The 20,464-nt window shown below is 39.8% G+C and overlaps 2 protein-coding genes and 1 long non-coding RNA gene across 4 annotated transcripts in view; 1 reads left to right on the forward strand and 2 right to left on the reverse strand.

Moving 5' to 3' along the window:
- lrrc24 (leucine rich repeat containing 24) overlaps positions 1–10,552 on the forward strand; it is a 38,389-nt gene extending 27,837 nt beyond the window's left edge. For both annotated transcript variants that reach the window (XM_067452771.1, XM_067452772.1), the window contains 3 exons: positions 1,384–1,662; positions 3,422–3,590; positions 6,431–10,552. In XM_067452771.1, coding sequence (XP_067308872.1) covers positions 1,384–1,662; positions 3,422–3,590; positions 6,431–7,587 — 1,605 coding nt within the window. In that variant the 3' untranslated portion in view covers positions 7,588–10,552. The remainder of the gene's footprint in view (positions 1–1,383; positions 1,663–3,421; positions 3,591–6,430) is intronic.
- Positions 10,553–11,846: 1,294 nt separating this feature from the next.
- LOC137089755 (uncharacterized) lies at positions 11,847–13,827 on the reverse strand. Its single transcript, XR_010907782.1, has 5 exons — positions 13,204–13,827; positions 12,902–13,059; positions 12,676–12,710; positions 12,490–12,564; positions 11,847–12,337 (listed from the first exon to the last, which is right to left on the reverse strand). It is a non-coding gene; the product is annotated as an uncharacterized lncRNA (long non-coding RNA).
- Positions 13,828–16,045: 2,218 nt separating this feature from the next.
- On the reverse strand, positions 16,046–17,382 carry pigrl4.2 (polymeric immunoglobulin receptor-like 4.2). The gene is made up of 3 exons (XM_067452777.1): positions 17,267–17,382; positions 16,511–16,837; positions 16,046–16,430 (listed from the first exon to the last, which is right to left on the reverse strand). Exons 1-3 carry the CDS (start codon positions 17,310–17,312, stop codon positions 16,081–16,083), a joined length of 723 nt encoding a protein of 240 aa, XP_067308878.1. The 5' UTR covers positions 17,313–17,382; the 3' UTR covers positions 16,046–16,080.
- Positions 17,383–20,464: the final 3,082 nt, after the last annotated feature.

Consider the following 20,464-nt stretch of genomic DNA (forward strand, 5'->3'; position numbering starts at 1 on the left):
GTTTTTTGGTTTCAATGTTAAAAACAAAAAGGAAATATACTTCCAGAATCAGAGTTCAGAGTAAGAAGAGGCTCCTCAAATGTGTGATCAAAAAGTTAATTTACATTTAATTTACACAGTTTGTAAATTAATAATATTAAACAATGTTGTTGTATAAAGTTTTTATTGAAAAATAATTTAATGTTATAATTTTTGAGCACTGTACAAAAGTCCATTGGAGTATGTTTTACAAGAAAAAATTCTGTCAGTCTTTCTACTTCGCAATGTCACGCTTAATCCAATTGTGTTACGTGCCTTTTCTTTGTAATTATTGGTGAAATGTACTTGTAATTTCTGAGAGAAAAATGTCTCTACACTCAATTTTCAATTGTGAATATGTTTATAAAAACTTTCTATTCAGTTCTTTGCAGACTTGAGAAGAGAATGAAACCACATTAATCACACTAGACTGCGTTTGACCTCAGGTCTTCTCACCATCCTGTCCCAAATTTTTATTCTGGTCATCTGGTCAATCTTAATGATAAGATACTGCCTTCTTTTGTATGTGTCTACACCTTGACCCACAATAAAGCAAAGCTGAGATTAAAACTATAGATCATAACTCCAGGAAGTGCTGGGAATCATTGGTTAAATCAGCGACTCTTATGGCCATATTCCCCTCGGGGACTTTATTTGCATGTCTATGTATCTGCTCCAGTCAAATCACTAATATCACTGCAGCTTGTGAATATTCATGAGCTGGCTTGCATAAATTGCTCAGTTAACCCGTGTAACTTATGCTTCACAAGAAATTTGCTTCGGCTCGGCCTGTGTTTGATCACAGACAAAAGCGTGATAGAAATCAATTAGAAAAGTAATTAGTGTAATATGTTGCCTCATTAATAGAGTAACCGTAGTGAAGACAGGCCACTCCGTCCTGCTCTTGTGAAAGCCCATGAAGGCGGCTTCCTGATGCTGGTAATTGATTTGTTTGCACGTTTCACTGATCGTCAACCCAGAACTATGAAACACTTGACGAACTTTGTATTGATCCATTTTAAGTTAAAGGAAATCTTCTCTCACTTTGAATTCACCTGGAACAGAGCAAAGATGAACAGCTATAGAAAGGAAAATGTGTATGTGTGTGTGTGCGTGTGCATGCAACAATAAGAAATCAATAATAACTAATATATATATATATCGTTTTTTCCATTAATAATATAATGCTTATTAATAATGCCACCAACAATAATAATTTTTTACTCAGATTAAAAAAAGAAAGAACAAAAATACTGATCAACCTGGTCCAATTTATAAAATGAAGCGCTGTCACCCACTCTCTCTTTTCTTTTCAAACTGTGTTATGTACTGATGTATCTCCCATGCACTTTGTGTCCGCTTCAGACCATCTTTCTACAGGACAATGCCATTGGACAGATCCGTCAGCGGGATCTCTCTGACCTCGGCCAGCTGCACTACCTGTACCTGCAGAACAACAGCATCTCCACGCTTGAACCCGGGGCGTTCAGAAACCTGGGCCTGCTTCTGGAGCTGGCGCTCAATGGAAACCGCATCCACCTGATCACAGCGGACGTCTTCCGCGGCCTGGATCACCTGCGCATCCTCTACCTCGCAGGAAACCAGATCACCAGACTGGAGGACTACACGTTTCGCGGGCTGCAGGTGAAAGGACTGTCTGTGTCATCTGCAGATTTACATTTACATTTACAGTATGTTATGGGAACATTCATTTCCGGTATTAATGTGACTAAAACGTTCAATCAAAGATACAATTTTAGCTAGGATTATAATTTTTGGGCTTGTTAGAGAGAGAGGGAGAGAGAATTCAAGAGATTATGATAACCTGTAAACAATATTAAGAAATATAAAATAAAAATGAAAGAGGAAAAAAAAAATTGCATTGGAAAATATTTGACTGTGAGTGCAAGTATTCTACTATTGTGCCTCTACAAACACAATGCTTTTGCAATTAAAAGTTTTAATAACATTTCATTTTACAAAATTTTGAGAACTTCATTCAATGGAAGTCAAACCAGTGTTATTTTAGTATCATTGAGATACTATATGTTTTTATTAATTTTATTCAGATTTTTTCATTTTTTAGTTAAAGTTTGGTAATTTTGTCAAATTAAGGTTTAGACTGTTTTTGACTCCTGCATAGTGACATGATGTCACTTGTGGTTGTCATTTTCATATTTTATAATCTGTGTCATTCATTTATATATATATATATCAGTACATTTATTATCATTTTTATATGTTTTAGTTTTAGTTAAATTAAAAATGGGAAATATCGCCTTTTCAACTAGCTGTAATATATATTACATTATATTATAACTGAATAATTATATTATAATTTGATTTCAGGTAACATTGATTTTTATTTCAAGTAGCAAAAATGTTTTTATGATTTGAGTTTTAAAATAATTTATAATAATAACCCTGGTTCAATGTTTTATCCTAACATTTATGAAATTCTAATACCATCATATGGCCATTCAAATTAAATTATTTTTAGAATGTACCACACATTTGCACAATCTTTACATGATGTTACACCGAAGTCTGCAAGTTTTGAAATTATGAAGTGAAACGGAAACCACAGAAAAGCAGTACCAAAATTAAATGAAGCAATATGGTAGCATAGACCTTGAACAAAGGGACAGTTGAAACAACTTAAATGTGTGCACATGTGTAGTAACATCCTCTTTAATTGTGGAAAACGACCACAAATAAACTACAAAATGTGTTTAATGAGTGATGTGCATATTACGTTATTTAAAGGTGCCTTGCCACACAAAATAATTTCTACTTGTATTTTTTTTTTTACTTTTAGGTTCATATGTGTTTCTGTTATGTCGTGGATGTGAAAATGAACTGCTACCTCCTCTGTCAGCTCTAACCACTGAAAATAAATAAGTGGAGAAATCAGGCCAATTACAAAAGCTGGTCGTTTGTGGTGTTGCCTGGGAGCTCGCCCAGTTGAGACCGCTCCTACAGAATTCATCTAGCTCAGTGACAGTTTTCTTATACAGCAAGAATGGCTGAACATATTTATATGGCAATATTAACGAGGACTGGTGCAAATCGAGTCTTCCTGCAGGCTTTCTATGCCACGCTAGAATGGCTTGAAACAAGGTAACCAAGGCATTTTTTTCACAAAAATGTTATAGTGTCCATGATAGAACTTCAGACATTACCACAAAGTAATGAAATGCGTGTGGCAGGGCACCTTTAAGGTGTTTCAACTGTCCCTCTGTTCCACTTGAATGCTCTCTACCCTAATTTGATGGAGACACTGAACTGGCAGTAGATGATGCTGCATTACTCTAGACGAGATCGCTTTACAAGGTGTGTGTTTTTACTTACTGATCATGCTTGTTGCAGTAATCAGGATGAAATGTTGATGAATTGATTCCAGCGGTTGCAGGAGCTGCATCTACAGGAGAATGCGGTTGAGGTGCTGGGAGATCAAGCTCTGGTGGGTCTGTCCTCTCTGGCTCTTCTGGACCTGAGCAGGAACAGCCTGAGGACCCTGAGTCCCGCGTCTCTGAAACCCCTCGTCAGCCTGCAGGTCCTGAGAGTCACAGGTGAGAGGTTCACATGAGACACTGCCACAATTATCAGAACTTTAAGAATCATCTTAAAGGGGTCATCGGATCAGACTTCACTTTTACATTGCGTTTGTATATAAATGTGTTTTAGCAGTGTGTGGACACATACAATGATAATGATCAAATCAATTCACTCCTTTTTTATCCCCCCAAAACCTAAACCGTCTCAATTATCAAGCCGTTTAGATTCTGCTCAGGCCCTGCCCACGACCGATGACAGACTGTCCCGTATTAGCATAGTTTCCACCCTGAGCGAATTGTACAATGTCGGCCATTTTCTCTGCACTCGAGCAGCTGTATTGACAATAATAATAATGTCTCGTAAGAAATGCAGGCGCTTTGTTGTTGGATGTAAAAGTGAACATAAGAGAGTCTTCATTTTCTCCTGACATAAGAGCCACTGAAGAAGACGCAGTGGATTCGTTTTGTTTTTTAGGGTAATGCGCCACTGAATAAACTCTGCCGAAATCATTTTACTCCTCAATTTTGAAGCTCAAGGATGGATCAGTACCAACTGTTCGTGATCCATCCAGTTTATAGTCTTCAGTTACACAGTAATGAAACGGAGAGCACACATTTTATTACAGGTCATTAGAGTTGTTTTAAAACAGATGCTTTATCTTTTTTGTGTGATATACAATAAACTTCATAAAATTCATCAGTAAAGTTTTGTAATAACAACATAAGTTATAAATGTAATTAAACTAAACTATACCCATTAAATCTCCATGCAGCATATTTTATCTGGCTCTGTAGGCATCTTGTCCGACTCTACTGACATTTTCTGATATTTTGAGAGTGTGAGATTGTCCTGTTTTGTCTTCTTGAAAGGGGGCGGGGAGCACCAGCTCAATTGCATTTAAAGAGACACACACAAAAACGGTACCTCAAAAAGTGGAAATTTGAACATGCTCTAAAAAGATCAGTGGGGCATTTTGAACTAAAACATCCCTACACCTTCCGGGGACATCAGAGACTTGTTTTACATCTTGTAAAAATAGGTCCTTCTACTGTTTAGATTTGTCTGCTTAGAAAAGCACACAAATGACTACGAGTCATTTTTGTAGCGCTTCCTATGTAAAGGGGTCATGAACTGCGTTATTTTATTGTTTTATGATGCTTCCTTATAATGTTAGAATGCTTTTTACATAAAAAATAGCATATATATATATATATATATATATATATATATATATATATATATATATATATATATATATATATATATATATATATATATATATATTGTAAAGCCATTTTCCCACCCTGATTTTAGCCCTCTGGTTTGAAAGCTCTGTTTTAAGGGGCGTGTCTGCTGTGAGACTTCAGTGTAAACACCTACTGCTGTGATTGGCTTTCCATTTGAAATAGCTAAGTATTACTCTCTCTTTAAGTATGTTTTTACTATTACAGCTCTCATGGCTAACCAATCGTAAAAAAGTGTTGCATTACATTTAGATATATGGCATTATATTAAGATTGTGGCATGAAAGGTTGCAGAAATGTAGCCAATCACAGGCATGATGAGCGCAGTGATCTCGTCGTTTTAGCTCAGTTTCTGTACACTAACGAATGCTTTCATCTTCACTAACAGTGCAAACGTGATATAGTTAAGAGATTCGTTGAATAAAACAGGAGTCACTGATAAACAGCTGCACCGCAGGCTGCTCCAGCGATTGCAAAGGGAGCTTTCTTTTTAACCTTTTCTTTGAATCTAATCACCGTTAACAGATTATTTTCATCCTACTAAGAGAAACAACGCAAATATGACGTTTAGTCACTGGTTTGATTTACTGACACACAGACAAAGAACATCTGACTGTATATGAATCATTACATTTCAGATCAAGCATTATAATGAACAAAGTTACTTGCATGTTGCATTAATGTCAAGCCCAGGCACTGCACAATATTTTGTAGTCCTCAAGTTTTTTGCTTGGTAGCTCAATCTGGTTTAACAACAGGTAGGCCTATGTTACTTAGGTCACCTATTCTACTGCATGTATAAAGCGCGAGTCGGTGGGCGAAGCTAAACAGGCAGTGACGTCATAGATCCCCATTTTGAAAAACCTACCGTTTGCTGGGCCTGGTGTCAATAAAAGCTTTTATTGGACTAGCAAGGAAGTTTTCAGTTCTGAAACTTACAGGATATTTTTACAGTATGATGACCTCTTATATGTCAAAAGCTCAAGAAAAATGTGATTTCTCTGTTCATGACCCCTTTAAAGGAAGTGAAAGTAAGACTGTGGCCAAAACTGGTACTGCAATCACTTTCAAATGACTGTAGAGCAGTGTATCCCCTCTCCCTCTCCCCCTGACTCGAGGTTGCCAGATTGGCTGCAGGATCAGCAGGAACGTTTGTAGATCTGCAGCTGTGGTAACTAAAGCAGATCTGGCAACCCGGATGCAGAAACACTACTGACTTTGTGATTGGCCGATAGGTGGAGGGCGGAGCTTCAGGCCAAAACACAACATGTCAACATCAGTTGAGGGCTCCAACAACAACTTTTAAATGACAATATCCTGGCCGGACTACTGCTGTCAGTGATAGAAGTATTTGAAATTAACATGATTTCTTAATGTCTAGTGCCATATCAGGGCCATTTTATGATCAATTGAAATACATTTCTTACATACAGTTCCTTTAAGCAAACAAATGAATATTGATGATCCAAGCTTTTACTATGATCCATGAGTTGTATGACCTGCAAACATACCACACTGACATGGCATTTAGATATTTTTGCACAACATGCCGTCTGGATAAATATTTAATGATGTATTTTGAGAGGCTTATATTGTGTTTGCTCTCACAGATAACCCTTGGCGCTGCGACTGCGCTCTGCACTGGCTGCGCGGCTGGATAAACGAAGAGGGTCAGAGGCTGTTGAGCTCAGCCGAGCGCCGGATGCTGTGCGCCGAACCTCCGCGCCTCTCCCACCTCAGTCTGGTCGAGGTTCCCCCAAACAGCCTTGTTTGCATCCCGCCTGTAGTGCAGCTGGAGCCCAGCCACTTGACGGTGCGTCTGGGGGAGAGTCTGCGTGTGTCCTGCCAGGCGTCCGGTTACCCGCAGCCCCAGGTCACCTGGAGGAAAGCGTCTCACGGAAAAGCCCAGCTGTCCCCTAGAGGTCTGGTGCAGGAGGTGGGGATCGACGGAGATGCAAGGACCGGTGGCAGATTGGTGACGGCCAGGCCCGGCGGAAAAGGAGGGCCGTCGAGTCGCGGGCCAGTCCGAGGAGGAGCCGAGGAGGGAGCTGACCGGGAAAACTTCGATCCTGATACGGGAAGCGGGATGCTGTTTCTCAGCAACGTCACGGTGGCGCATGCCGGACGCTACGAATGCGAGGCCTGGAATCCCGGAGGTGTTGCTCGTGTGACTTTTCACCTCTCAGTGAACATGTCTTCGTCCCGCTCGGAAATATGGCCTCGGTTGCATTCCTCGTCTTACTATCATCCTTCCTCTGTAGACGTGAGTCAGGAGCCGCTGTACGAGCTCGAAAGCATGGATTTCAACGCACTGGGAACCGCCACACAGACGGCCATCGCGGTGGGAATCTCGCTGCTTGCCTTGACGGCGCTTTTGCTGCTTTGCATGATTTACAGTCGTCATCGCCAGCGGCAGAAAGAGGAAGGCGGGTACGGCGCCAGCAAAGAGGAAAGCATCCTTTATGTCAACGACTACTCAGATGGTCCCACCACGTTCGCTCAGCTCGAAGAGTACCGGGACGAACGCGGCCACGAGATGTACGTGTTAAACCGCGCCAAACCGGTGCTGCCTCCTCCCCCGACATGCAACCAACAGGGGGCGGTTCTAAAGGCCAGTGAGTGTCTGACTCCAGGCCGGGCCTCAGGGATCGGACCCCGCAGGGCTCCCGCAGAAGGAGGCGAAGGACCTCCGCTTGATCCCGAAGGGTTGTTCATGAACCAGAGCTTGCTGTTTGACACGCAGATCGCTTATGAGATCCACTGCTGAACTGTCTCGCTGGAAAGACTTCGGGTTTTCGCCAGTGGATGTTACCCTGCTGAATTTCCTATTTTGTTCGGAGAGCACAAATGTTTTTTTGTTTAGTTTTTAGCATTAAGGGAATAACAGAATTTAAAGCTGTGTTGTGCAATTTCGGTGCCATCAAATGTATTTGCGAAATTGTCTGATTTTCAACGCTTCCCAATTAGCAGGTTGTACTAGTTCCAAACTCACACCATTGGTTGAGTTAGTGTTGAGTAAGTAAGCAAAGTAAGTAAAGGCTTTTGATTGCCGTTGATGGATCAATGAAGCAGGGCCGTCACCACCATGGGCATTGAGGGGGACAATCTTTTTTTTGCCAAATTGCCTACCCCAATATATTTCCTAATGTTGCTCTCCATTACGTACCACTCTGTTTGTTGTTAGAATGTGTAAAAGTTACATTTTTTGGTCTCGTCAAAGTCAAAATGATGGCCAGTCAGATCAAAGAAGGCAGGGGTATTCCCAGAAGACGAGTGTGAATTCAAGGCGACGCTTTTAGTTTTTACAGCGAAAGAGTGTGTGCGTGATAAGATGTAAGTAGCTAAACATTTAATATTTGACAACCGTTTTACAAGGCCCACAGTAACATACAGTGATGTAAACTACTCCACTTTATCAATGTAATTTTATAAATATTTAAATAATGTCCTTCATAACTGAATGTGACCAGATTTTTGACACATCAGACATACAAACAAGAGTGAATGTGTGCATTTTTTTAAATAAAATATTTTGAGTATACATGGATTACTTCATAAATATATAGGCTATAATTATTATTTCTTTATTCCCTTAAATCCATATTTATCCTTTCATTTCATTTCTTCTTTGATATTTAAATACATTTCCTTTTTTAATTACCCCCATAATGTTCATGACATGGTTACGGCCTTGCCATGAAAAACCTTTAACATCCATAGAACCTTTCCATTCCACAAAAGGTTCATTATAGATAGTGTAAAAGTTCTTTAGATTTTTTAAATGATCTTCTCACAAAAATAAATAAATAAATAAAATGTTTTGTTTTTTTAGAACTGTTCAGGCAAAGGTTCTTTGGGGAGCAAAATTGTTCTTCCATTGCATTGCTATAAAAAAACCCTTAAGAACCTATATTTTTAAGCCTGTATGTTGAGCTGCTCAAGCAGAGAAATGTTAAACCCATCAGTGTTTACTCTCGTTTGGGGAAACCGGCGAATGGCTACTTACTGACCGGCAACATAATCATCTTTGAACATTAAACTGGGATTGCACACAGCAGCTTTTAAGGAATAATTCATCCAAAAATGAAAACTGTACCATTTGCATTTGCGCTGTTTTCCCTCTCTCGGTAGAATCACAAAGACTTTACAGTAGAATAATAAATGGTGTTATTTACAAAAACTCTCACCATTGTGCATATTCAACAAGTTCCTGTTTGTGTTTCATAGATAAAAAATAAAATAAAAGCATAGGTTTGTAATTAATGTACATTTTTGATTACATGAATAATAATAAAAAAATATATAATAAGTATTCCTAAAGTTGTTAAATAGAAATTAGAAGTGAAGAAAAAAGGGAAAATTGTACATTTTAAAAACCTACTATAAAAATACATGAGGAAGAAATGCAGGCGAGTATTTGGGAGAGAAAACAGAGTTTCCATTTTATTAATAAAAAATAAGTTAACTTTTATTCAGCAAGGATGCATTAAATTGATCAAAAGTGACAAAGACATTTATAATGTTACAAAAGATTTTAATTTCAAATAAATGCTGTTATTATTAACTTGGAAATTCAGCTTTGAATCACAGGAATAAACTGCATTTTAGAATATATTCATTATTTTAAAGTGTAATAATATTTGACAATTTTTCTGTTTTTACTGCAGTGATCATAAAATAAACGCAGCCTTGGTGAGCATAAGAAACTTCAAAAGTATTAAAAAACATCCCTCAAACTTTTGAACGGTATAGTTCATTAAATCTGGTGTCTTTTTCAGTTTGCGACAGGCAGAAAGAAAGGGCCAAACTGCGACACTAAAAGTGCACTTATCACAGACGTTCTTGTGATTTTAATGTCGTTTAAAACAACGCAGTATCCCAAGTCAGTATAACAGATAAGGATCATTAATATCCCAGCCTCTTCAGAACAACGCGTGGGTGAACAAATGAGCACATTTTCACTCTTGGATGAATTATTTCTTCAAGAGAACAGTGTTGGTTTTTGCTAAAAGCTAATTCTTGTGGAATGAGAGCCGTTACCTACCTTTAAAAGAAGACTACCAAAAACTGGATATGTTTTGTCTTGTTACTGTGAAATGAAGTGATCCAGGCTGAGGTCAATCACAGGGTTTGACCTCGTGGACAAGGACTGCGAGGACAACAGCCAAGGACATCTGTGTCGCGACGTGAAACGCTTAATGTCCTTCTAGCAAATGCGGTCTACATATAAGTATTCTTTCTTTTTAATTGCATTCCTGTGTGGATTTAATTGTGAACGGCAGGCAGCAGAAGAGAAAGAAACCTGGTTTAAACAAGGACCAAAAGTGGGTGGGTGGTGTGTTTACTACAGACGGGATACAAATGAAGTAGTCGCATCTATTTTCTGTTTCATACTATTGACCTCTGTTGGAATAACACTGTGAATGAACAAACAGGACTCTATATTCACAGCTAGCTTTTGTAAATTATTAGATATGCCAGTTTCTTTCATATATAACGGTATTGTTTTTGGAAGTGTTTTCCCCTCTTTGCTATTTTCTTCCCCAGCATTATATGGACAACTGAGTAGGATTGATCACATCAGGGTATACTGTATAAAACATTCATTACAGCTTGTGGGGACATCTCAAGGTGTTAAGCTTCTGCTCAACAATAGTTTGTGTATTTCTGTCAAATGTCTATCAAATATCAACCTATTTTACCCTAATAAATTATGCATTTATTTGAGTTTTGCCATGTGTCAAAGGAAAATAGTGAACGTTTGACAGTCACCAGGACTCAAAGGTAAGCTGCTTTACATTCATTATAAAGTCCTTGCTTTTTATATTTAGTGGTGTTAATGAGGGGAAAAAAGAAAGAAAAAGAAATAAATAAATACAATTATCAGAACCAGCATCTCCAAAACCGCAGCCCGCTGCTCTTGTGGGCTGTTCCCGGTCTGCAGTGGTCAGTATCTATCAAAAGTGCTCCAAGGAAGGAACAGTGGTAAACTGATGACAGGGTCATGGATGGCCAAGGCTCATTGATGCACGAGTATCAAAGACTGTGTGGTCCGATCAAAACAGAGGAGATACTGCAGCTCAAATTGCTCAAAAGGTTAATGCCGGTTCTCATAGAAAGGTGTTAGAATACACAGAAGTTTGTTGTGTATGGGGCTGCATAGCCGCAGACCGGTCAGGGTGCCCATGCTGACCCCTGACCCCACCGAAAGCACCAACAGTGGACACGTGAGCATCAGAACTGAACCTCAGAGCAATGGAAGAAGGTGGCCTGGTCTGATGAATCATGTTTCTTTTACATCACGTGGATGGCCCGGTGTGTTTGCGTCCCTTACCTGGGGAACACATGGCACCAGGATGCACTATTAGAAGAAGGTGAGCCGGGGGAGGCAGTGTGACGCTTTGGGCAATGTTCTGCTGGGAAACCTTGGGTCCTCCATCCATGTGGATGTTACTTTGACACGCTCCACCTACCTAAGCATTGCAGCATTGCCACAAGGCAAAAGCAAAAATGGTTCAGGAATAGTTTAAGGAGCACAACAACAATTTGAGGTGTTGACTTAATTCTGAAGAAACAAGTCCGATCCATGGAGGCCCCACCTTGCAACTTACAGGGCTTAAAGGATCTGCTGCTAACATCTTGGTGCCAGATACCACAGCACACCTTAAGGGGTCTAGTGGAGTCCATGCCTCGACAGGTCAAAGCTGTTTGAGCGGCAAAAGGGGGACCAAAATAATATTACATATGTTATACCTGGTCGGTGTATACTGTATAATTAACATTACATTGAATGAGACCCATACAGCATATTTATGTTTTGATTTATTATTATATATGATACATACATTGCAACACCATTATTTCTTAAGCAAAATATTTCTTGATGTACAAATTGAAATACTTCCCATGCATTTCACACACAGTTTTTGAGGAAATCAAACCGACAAATGACTTACTGCACATATTCATCTGGAAAAGGAGAAATTGTTTTAACATTTTTACACAATCAACAATAATAATGCAGCTAAAAAAATCCTTTATTTGCAATGCTACTGAGTAAATAGATTTCAAGTGAGTGTAATTTTTCAGTTGTTTCTGAAGTGGTGTAACACATCTTTAGTTGACTGGAACTGATTTTGTTGCTCTCGGATTTTGTCATGATGTGTTTCAGTTTTACTTCTCACTTAAATTAAAAGTAAAAGTACAAAAAGCAGAAGAAAATGTACCTCTGCAAACACACATTCTAATATCTTGCATTTTGCAGTTGTGCCAAAACTCTTATTAGTAAAATGATAATGTGACTCAACCATGAACTCTCAGACTGCACACAACATAACAAGTTCCTTGTTTTCTTTCTCACCTCCTTTGTGGCTTTAAAGGGAACTTTGCATGATGTAAAACAGAAAAAGATATGCCTTTACTTCAGATAAGCATGTTAATCGTGTGTCAGATATCATCTGTTATTAGTGAAGTTTCACTGTGCTGTAGATCACTTCATCCCGATCAGGAGGACAGCTCTGGGAATCATTTAATAAACAAAAAGACTGAGATGAATTCCAATGAGCTAGTGATTGAAAGCATTGAGGTCATGGTAAATTATGCATTTCCACAGAAAAAAACAAGCTTACAGGACATGCATTGGTGATAACAGCAATGGACTAATGCTTACATTGGAGACCTGGTTTTGTTCATTGTCCTTTCCTTTCTTGAAGGCCACCGTGTCATACGTCACAGGACCTTCTGTCTGTACAAGAAGAGTGTGAACAAAACTTTAAAAGAGTATTAAGATGTTGTGAAAGTAAATTTGCAGTGTTTCATCATGCATGTGTAAATATCTCAAGGCCTGGACACATACCACAGAGCAGACGTCTGGTCCCTGTCTGGGCAAATCTAAAAACAGGAAGAATCATATCATAAAACCACATGCAACCTCTGAATGTTACAAATAAAAAAACCAATTCATGGAGACTATGAGTTTTCACCAAGGTAATGCGACAGTGCAATAAATCCTGTGAAATTGGATTTGAGGCATTAGCAGAGGAGTCTTGCTTAAAATTGAATATTTAAGTGTTAGAACTGACTGTGTTTTTGTATAATCCTCCAGATCACCAAAACCAGCATCAGTAGCAGAAGTAGCGGTACAGCGGTCCAGAGCAGCAAGAAAATCCCGCTCCCGTGGTCAGAGGCATTCTTTGGGTCATTTCTTGCTATTTGGTGGTTTTCACATTTAGAGCTGTTACTGCAAATACAATCATTTCATGGGTCAGTTTAAGTCAGCTTTTTAATCAGTAGGGAGCAAAAATCTTTCCACGTCTAACTACAGTGAGAGATCATTTTCTGATATTCGTGACTTGATTAATTCAAGTTTCAGGGATTTACTTACGAAGAAGGACCGGCTTCATCGCAGTTTATATAATTTTCAGCTGAGTTTGGAGGACAAAAAGCAAAACATGAAATGTAATATTTGATACACAGATGCAGTTGACATCTCAATATATAGGTTAGTATGGGAACTTTTATGGTATTTACTATATTGCCAAAAGTATTGGGACGCCTGCCTTTAGATGCACATGAACTTTAGTGAGATATCATTCTTAACCCGTAGGGTTTAATATGGAGTTGGCAGACTCTTTGCAGATATAACAGCTTCAACTCTTCTGGGAAGGCTTCCCACAAGGTTTAGGAGTGTGTTTATGGGAATTTCAGACCATTCTTCTAGAAGCTCTTTTGTGAGGTCAGGCACTGATGTTGGAGGAGAAGGCCTGGCTCACAGTCTCCGCTCTAATTCATCACAAAGATGTTCTGTCGGGTTGAGGTCAGGACTCTGTGCAGGACAGTCAAGTTACTCAACACCCAACTCGCTCATCCATGACTGTATTGCTTTGTGCACTGGTGCGCAGTCATGTTGGCACAGGTAGGGGCCATCCCCAAAACAGTTCCCACAAAATTGGGAGCATAACATTTTTCCAAAATGTATATTTTAACTAAAGGGAACTAAGGGGCCAAGCCCTACCCCTGAAAAAACAACCCACACCATAATCCCCCCTCCACCAAACTCTACACTTGGCACAATGCAGTCAGGCAAGTCCCATTCTCCTGACAACCGCAAAATCCAGACTTGTCCATTGGATTGCCAGACAGATAAGCATGATTGGTCACTCCAGAGAACATGTCTCCACTGCTCTAGAGTCCAGTGTTGGCATGCTTTACACCACTGCATCCAGAGCAGAGCATTTGCATTGCAGCTGCTCAGCCACAGAAACCTATCCCATGAAGCTCTCTACACACTGTTCTTGAGCTGATCTGAAGGCCACATGAAGTTTGGAGATCTGTAGCTATTGACTCTGCAGAAAGTTGCCGTCTTCTGCCCTCAGCATGTGCTGACCCCGCTCTGTGATTTTACGTGAACTACCACTTCATGACTGAGTTGATGTTGTTCCCAATTGCTTCCACTTTGTTATAATACCACTAACAGTTGAGCGTGGAATATTTAGTAGAGAGTAAATTTCACAAATGGACTTATTGCACAGGTGGCAACCTATCACGGCCCCACGCTTGAGTTCACTGAGCTCCTGAGAGCGACCCATTCTTTCACTAATGTTTGTCGAAGCGTCTGCATGCCTAGGTGCTTGATTGTATAAAATTTTGGCAATGGAAGTGATTGGAACACTCTAGTTTGATGATTTAGAGGGGTGTCCCAATACTTTTGGCTAAAATTATTTACATATAATTTAAAATTAAGTATTTTTTATTTTGATATAATAAAATAGAGATTACACACTTCACACACACTATATATATACAGTATATATAGTGTGCGTGAAGTGTGTAATTTCTATTTTAATATAAATTATATTAAAATAGAATATATTTTTATATTAAAATAGATTATATTTAGAATATATTATATATAAACAGTAAGGTCCATAAATATTGGGATATCGACACAATTCAAAAATGTTTGGCTCTATACACCACCACAATGGATTTGAAATGTAACGGACAAGATGTGCTTTAACTGCAGACTTCATGTGAACAGTTTATATATGTGCCTCCCAATTTTGAACTGACTAAAAGTAAGGGGAGAGATTAACAATCATAAGTCAAACTTTCAATTTTTAATACTTGGTTGCAAATCCTTTGCAGAAGTCTGAAGAAGTCTGGAACGCTTAGACATCACCAGACGCTGCGTTTCCTCCTTGGCGATGCTCTGCCAGGCCTCTACTGCAGCTGTCTTCAGTTCCTGATTGTTCTTGGGGCATTTTCCCTTCAGTCTTGTCTTCAGCAAGTAGAATATATGCTCAATCGGATTCAGGCCAGGTCAATAAATACAAGAGAACCCGTTCCATTGACATGCATGCCCACGCCATGACACTACCACCACCACTCTTCACTGATGAGGTGGTATGCTTTGGATCACGAGCAGTTTCTTTCCTTCTCCATACTCTTCTCTACCCATCACTCTGGTACAAGTTGATCTTAGTTTCATCAGTACATAGGATGTGGTACCAGAACTGTGAAGGCTTTTTACATGTGGTTTGGCAAACTTTAATCTGGCCTTCCTGTTTTTGAGGCTCACCAGTGGTTGACATCTTGTGGTGAAGGGTATTCACTCTGGTGAAGTCTTCTCTTAAATTGTTGACTTTGACACACATACATCTACCTCCTGGAGAGTGTTCTCGATCTGATTCTTCGGTCATTCACCGCCACCACAGTAGTTTTCCGTGGTCTTCCGGGTCTTTTGGTGTTGCTGAGCTCACCGGTGCGTTCTTTATTTTTAAGGATGTCCCAAACAGTTGATTTGGCCACACCTAACGTTTTTGCCATCTCTCTGACAGGTTTGTTTTGTTTTTTCAGCCTAATGATGGCTTGCTTTACTGATAGTTGACAGCAACAGTTTCCAAATGAAAAGGGCACACTTGAAATTAACTCTGAACCTTTTTTCTGCTCCTTGTAAATGGGACAATGAGGGACTAACACACACCAGGCCATGGGTCATCTGAGCAGCCAATTGTCCCATTGGTTTTGGTCCATTAAAAAGTAAGCAACACATATACAAACTGTTGTAATTCTTACACCGTTCACCTGATTTGTATGTAAATACCCTCAAATTAAAGCTAAAAGTCAGAAGTTAATGCATATCTTGTTTGTTTCATTTCAAATCCATTGTGGTGGTGTATAGATCCAAAAATATTAGAATTGTGTCGATGTCCCAATATGTACAGACCTGACTGTAAATGCATTTCAATTATATACATTTTTACAAAATAACAGAAATAAATGACTTGCATGTATTTTTATGTTTATTGTCCCAGTGAACCGTGAGTTGAACAGGAATCTGCAGATCTCCAGCAGAGCAGAAGTACCATCCAGAATCACTGAGTCTCAGTCCAGTCATCAGCACAGTGAAGGAGCTTCTCCCATCATCACTGATCTGGACTGATGAATTCTGGGATGTGTCAGTCCTCCCCACTGGGTAACAGCTCTGATCTTTATATCTGCACCACTGTTTGAGTTTATTCTGATATCCAGAACTGTAGAAACACTGGACACTGACATTACCATCTTCATGTCCAGATACACTGCTGCTCACCACAGACACATCAGGAGCTGAACACACAGACAGCATTGTTAAATCTAAACTTCAGTAAATATCTACTGAAAAGGAAAAGGGGGAAAAATGTATTTACCTTGTTGAACGTTTAAATACAAATATTTTTTGTAATCTGGATTTATATTAGTGCCGACCTCCACAGCACACCAGAAATGTCCAGAGTCTGAGAATGTTGGATCGTTGAGTTTCACAGTAAAGAAATTATGTGCCGGATAATCAGTTATTGTCCACTTCTCTGTAGGTCTACTGTTTGCACGGGCTGTAATTCTGCAAGTCAACCAACCAAACCCTCTACACCAGTATTTTGAGTTTAGTTTATACTGATTGTCATACAGACACGGGATTGTAACAGTTCCTCCTTCTCTCACAGTTACATGATCTAATGTATTCATGCTCAAAGTTCCTGTAGACAACACACACACACCCACACACACACGTCAGCAAAATATGTAATAAATGACCACTGCTTTAAAACACGTAGCTTTAATGATAATACTGGTACAAAAAGATTTACAATAAATAAATATATGCATCAAATATTGATTTTTTTTTAAATACTGTCATCATTTATGTCAACAAATGTTGCAATAGTTACTAAAACGTTTTTTACAAAAAAAAACAGTTGAAAGGTTTCTTATGCAACATTTGAATCTTGCACAACTGCGTATAAAATGAACATCACTGTAAAGCAGAAGATATTTATACTGTATATACATACATATATTCAAATACACATGCATGCTAACCCTGCTGTGTCTATAAGAATTGAAATCAAAGTTTATGAAAACATAAAAGCATGTTTTGAGGTTATAATGCAATTTCTGTTTCTTACCTGCGGTGTAAAGTAAAACACCAAAGAGAACCGGAGGAAGAGCCATGTGGCCGTCGGAGTGAGTAAAAGACAGAACCTGAAATGAAATCTGACTTTCTGCCTCTGATAATGAGCTGTTCCTGTTTCTGTGTTCACTGATGTAATGAAAGAAATGTCAGCATGAGACATCGTCAGTCCTGTGCACACACACGCTATTCTGGCTGGCTCATTTTGACCCCAAATTATGTTTGCTGAAATAAAACATAAAACAAACCAAAAAAATCCCTACATTTAAATGACATAAGACTTGATGTTGTGGTTGACTAGCTCTACAAACAAAAAAATAATTGGAACGATAAGCTATATGGTTGTATGTTAGAGTGAAAACAAGTGGAGAATTTTTTTTATATATATATATACATATAACGCCATTTTTATACAAGTTAATATGATTCTTTAGTGTCTAAATGAAAACTTTGTAATATGCTTTAATTAAAAATTCTCACTAGTATTGTAAGAAAACACTCATTTTACCTGGTCAAAAACAGCTCTGTTTTCAGCAAGCCATTTCAGTGCTTCTTCTTCTTCTTCTTTTTCCGGCTGTTCCCTTCAGGGGTCTCCACAGCGAATCATCTGCCTCCATCTAGTCCTATCCTCTGTATCCTCTTCTCTCAGACCGACTATCTTCATGTCCTCCTTCACTACATCCATAAACCTCCTCTTTGGTCTTCCTCTTGACCTCCTGCCTGGCAGCTCTAACCTCAGCATCCTTTTACCGATATATTCACTCTCCCTCCTCTGAACATGTCCAAACCATCTCAGCCTGGCCTCTCTAACTCTTTCTCCAAAACATCTCACATGTGCTGTCCCTCTGATGTACTCATTCCTGATCCTATGCATCCTCGTCACTCCCAAAGAGAACCTCAACATCTTCAGCTCTGCTGCCTCTAGCTCTTCCTCCTGTCTTTTCCTCAGTGCAACTGTCTCCAAACCACACAACATCGCTGGTCTCAATTCTGTCTGTACACCTTTCCTTTCATTCTTGCTGGTACTCTTTTTCACACAACAGACCTGACACTTTTCTCCACCCATTCACCTGCCTGCACACACTTCTTCACCTCTTTTTCACACTCCCCATTGCTCTGGACTGTTGACCCTAAGTACTTAGGTAAATCCTGCACCTTCTTTACCTCCTTTTTTCCTTGTAACCTCACTGTTCCACTTGGTTCTCTCTCATTCAAACACATGTATTCTGTCTTGCTGCGACTAACCTTCATTCTTCTTTCCGCCACCTGCTCCCTGCTCTCACTACAGATCACAATGTCATCCGCAAACATCATAGTCCATAGAGATTCCTGTCTGACCTCATCTGTCAGCCTGTCCATCACCACAGCAAACAAGAAGAGGCTCAGAGCCGATCCTAGATGCAGTCCCACCTTCACCGTGAAGTCCTCTGTCTCGCCTACAGCACACCTTACCACTGTCCTACTGCTCTCACACATATCCTGGACCACTCTAAAATACTTCTCTGCCACTCCAGACCTCCTCATACAATACCACAGCTCCTCTCTTGGCACTCTGTCATATGCTTTCTCTAAATCTACAAAGACACAATGCTGCTCTTTCTGACCCTCTCTGTACTTCTCCATTAACATTTTCAAAGCAAATGATGCATCTGTAGTGCTCTTTCTTGGCATGAAACCATACTGCTGCTCCCAAATGTCCACTTCTCCCCTTAGCCTTGCTTCCACTACTCTTTCCCACAACGTCATTGCATGGCTCATCAGCTTAATACCTCTATAGTTTCCACAACTCTGCACATCTCCCTTGTTCTTAAAAATCAGCACCAAAACACTTCTCCTCCATTATCCTCTTACTCTCTAAAACCTTGTTAAACAATCTAGTAAAAAACTCTACTGCCATCTCTCCTAGACACTTCCCTACCTCCACTGGTATGTCATCAGGGCCAACTGCCTTTCCTCTCTTTATCCTCTTCAAAGCTCTCCTAACTTCACCCTTTCTAATACTTTCTACTTCCGGGTCAACAATATTTGCCTCTACAACTCTTCTATCCCTGTCATTGTCCTCATTCATCAGTTCTTCAAAGTACTCCTTCCATCTTTCCCTCACCCTCCTGTCACTTGTCAAAACATTTCCATCTCTATCTTTAATCACTCTAACCTGTTGCACATCCTTTCCATCTCTATCCCCCTGCCTTGCCAACCGATACACATCACTCTCACCTTCCTTACTATCTAACCTTGCATACATGTCCTCGTACCCTTTCTGTTTGGCCTTTGCCATCTCTATCTTAACCTCACGCTGCATCACCCTATATTCCTGTCTATTTTCCTCCGTCCTCTCACTGTCCCACTTCTTTCTAGCTAACCTCTGGATACTCTTCTCATTCCACCTCCAAGTCTCCTTGTCTTCTTTCCTCCTTCCAGAGGACACCTAGCACCTTTACCTGTCTCCCTAATCACTTTGGCTGTAGTAGTCCAGTCATCCGGAAGCCCCTCCTGACCACCGAAAGCTTGTCTCAACTCCTCTCTGAAAACCACACAGCACTCTTCCTTTTCCAACTTCCACCACTTTGTCTTCTGCTCTGCCGTTACTCTCTTCATCTTCCTCACCACCAGTCATCTTACACACCACCATCCTATGCTGTCTAGCTACACTCTCACCTACCACTACTTTACAATCGCTAATTTCCATCAGATTACAGCGTCTACATAAGATATAGTCCACTTGTTTGCTCCTGCCACCACTCTTATATGTCACCCTGCGTTCCTGGCTCTTCTGAAAGTATGTGTTCACTACAGCCATCTCCATACTTTTAGCAAAGTCTACCAACCTCTGTCCTTCTGGGTTCCTTTCCTGAAGACCAAACCTGCCCATCACTTCCTCTTCCCCACTATTCCCTTCCCCAACATGTCCATTTAAATCTGCCCCTATCACTACACTCTCACCTCTGGGAACAGTCTGCATCGCTTCCTCCAACTCGCTCCAGAATCTGTCTTTTTCATCTTGCTTACAACTTGTGGAGCATAGGCACTAACAACATTCAACATTACACCTTCAATATCCAGATTCAGACTCATCAACCTGACACTCTCTTCACCTCCAGAACATTCTTCACAAACTCCTCCTTCAGGATCACTCCTACTCCATTATAAAACAGTTTAAACCCTGCTACAATGTTTCTAGCCTTACTCCCTT

Source organism: Pseudorasbora parva, chromosome 9 (genome assembly GCF_024679245.1).
Source record: "Pseudorasbora parva isolate DD20220531a chromosome 9, ASM2467924v1, whole genome shotgun sequence".
NCBI classification, from domain to species: Eukaryota; Metazoa; Chordata; class Actinopteri; order Cypriniformes; family Gobionidae; genus Pseudorasbora; species Pseudorasbora parva.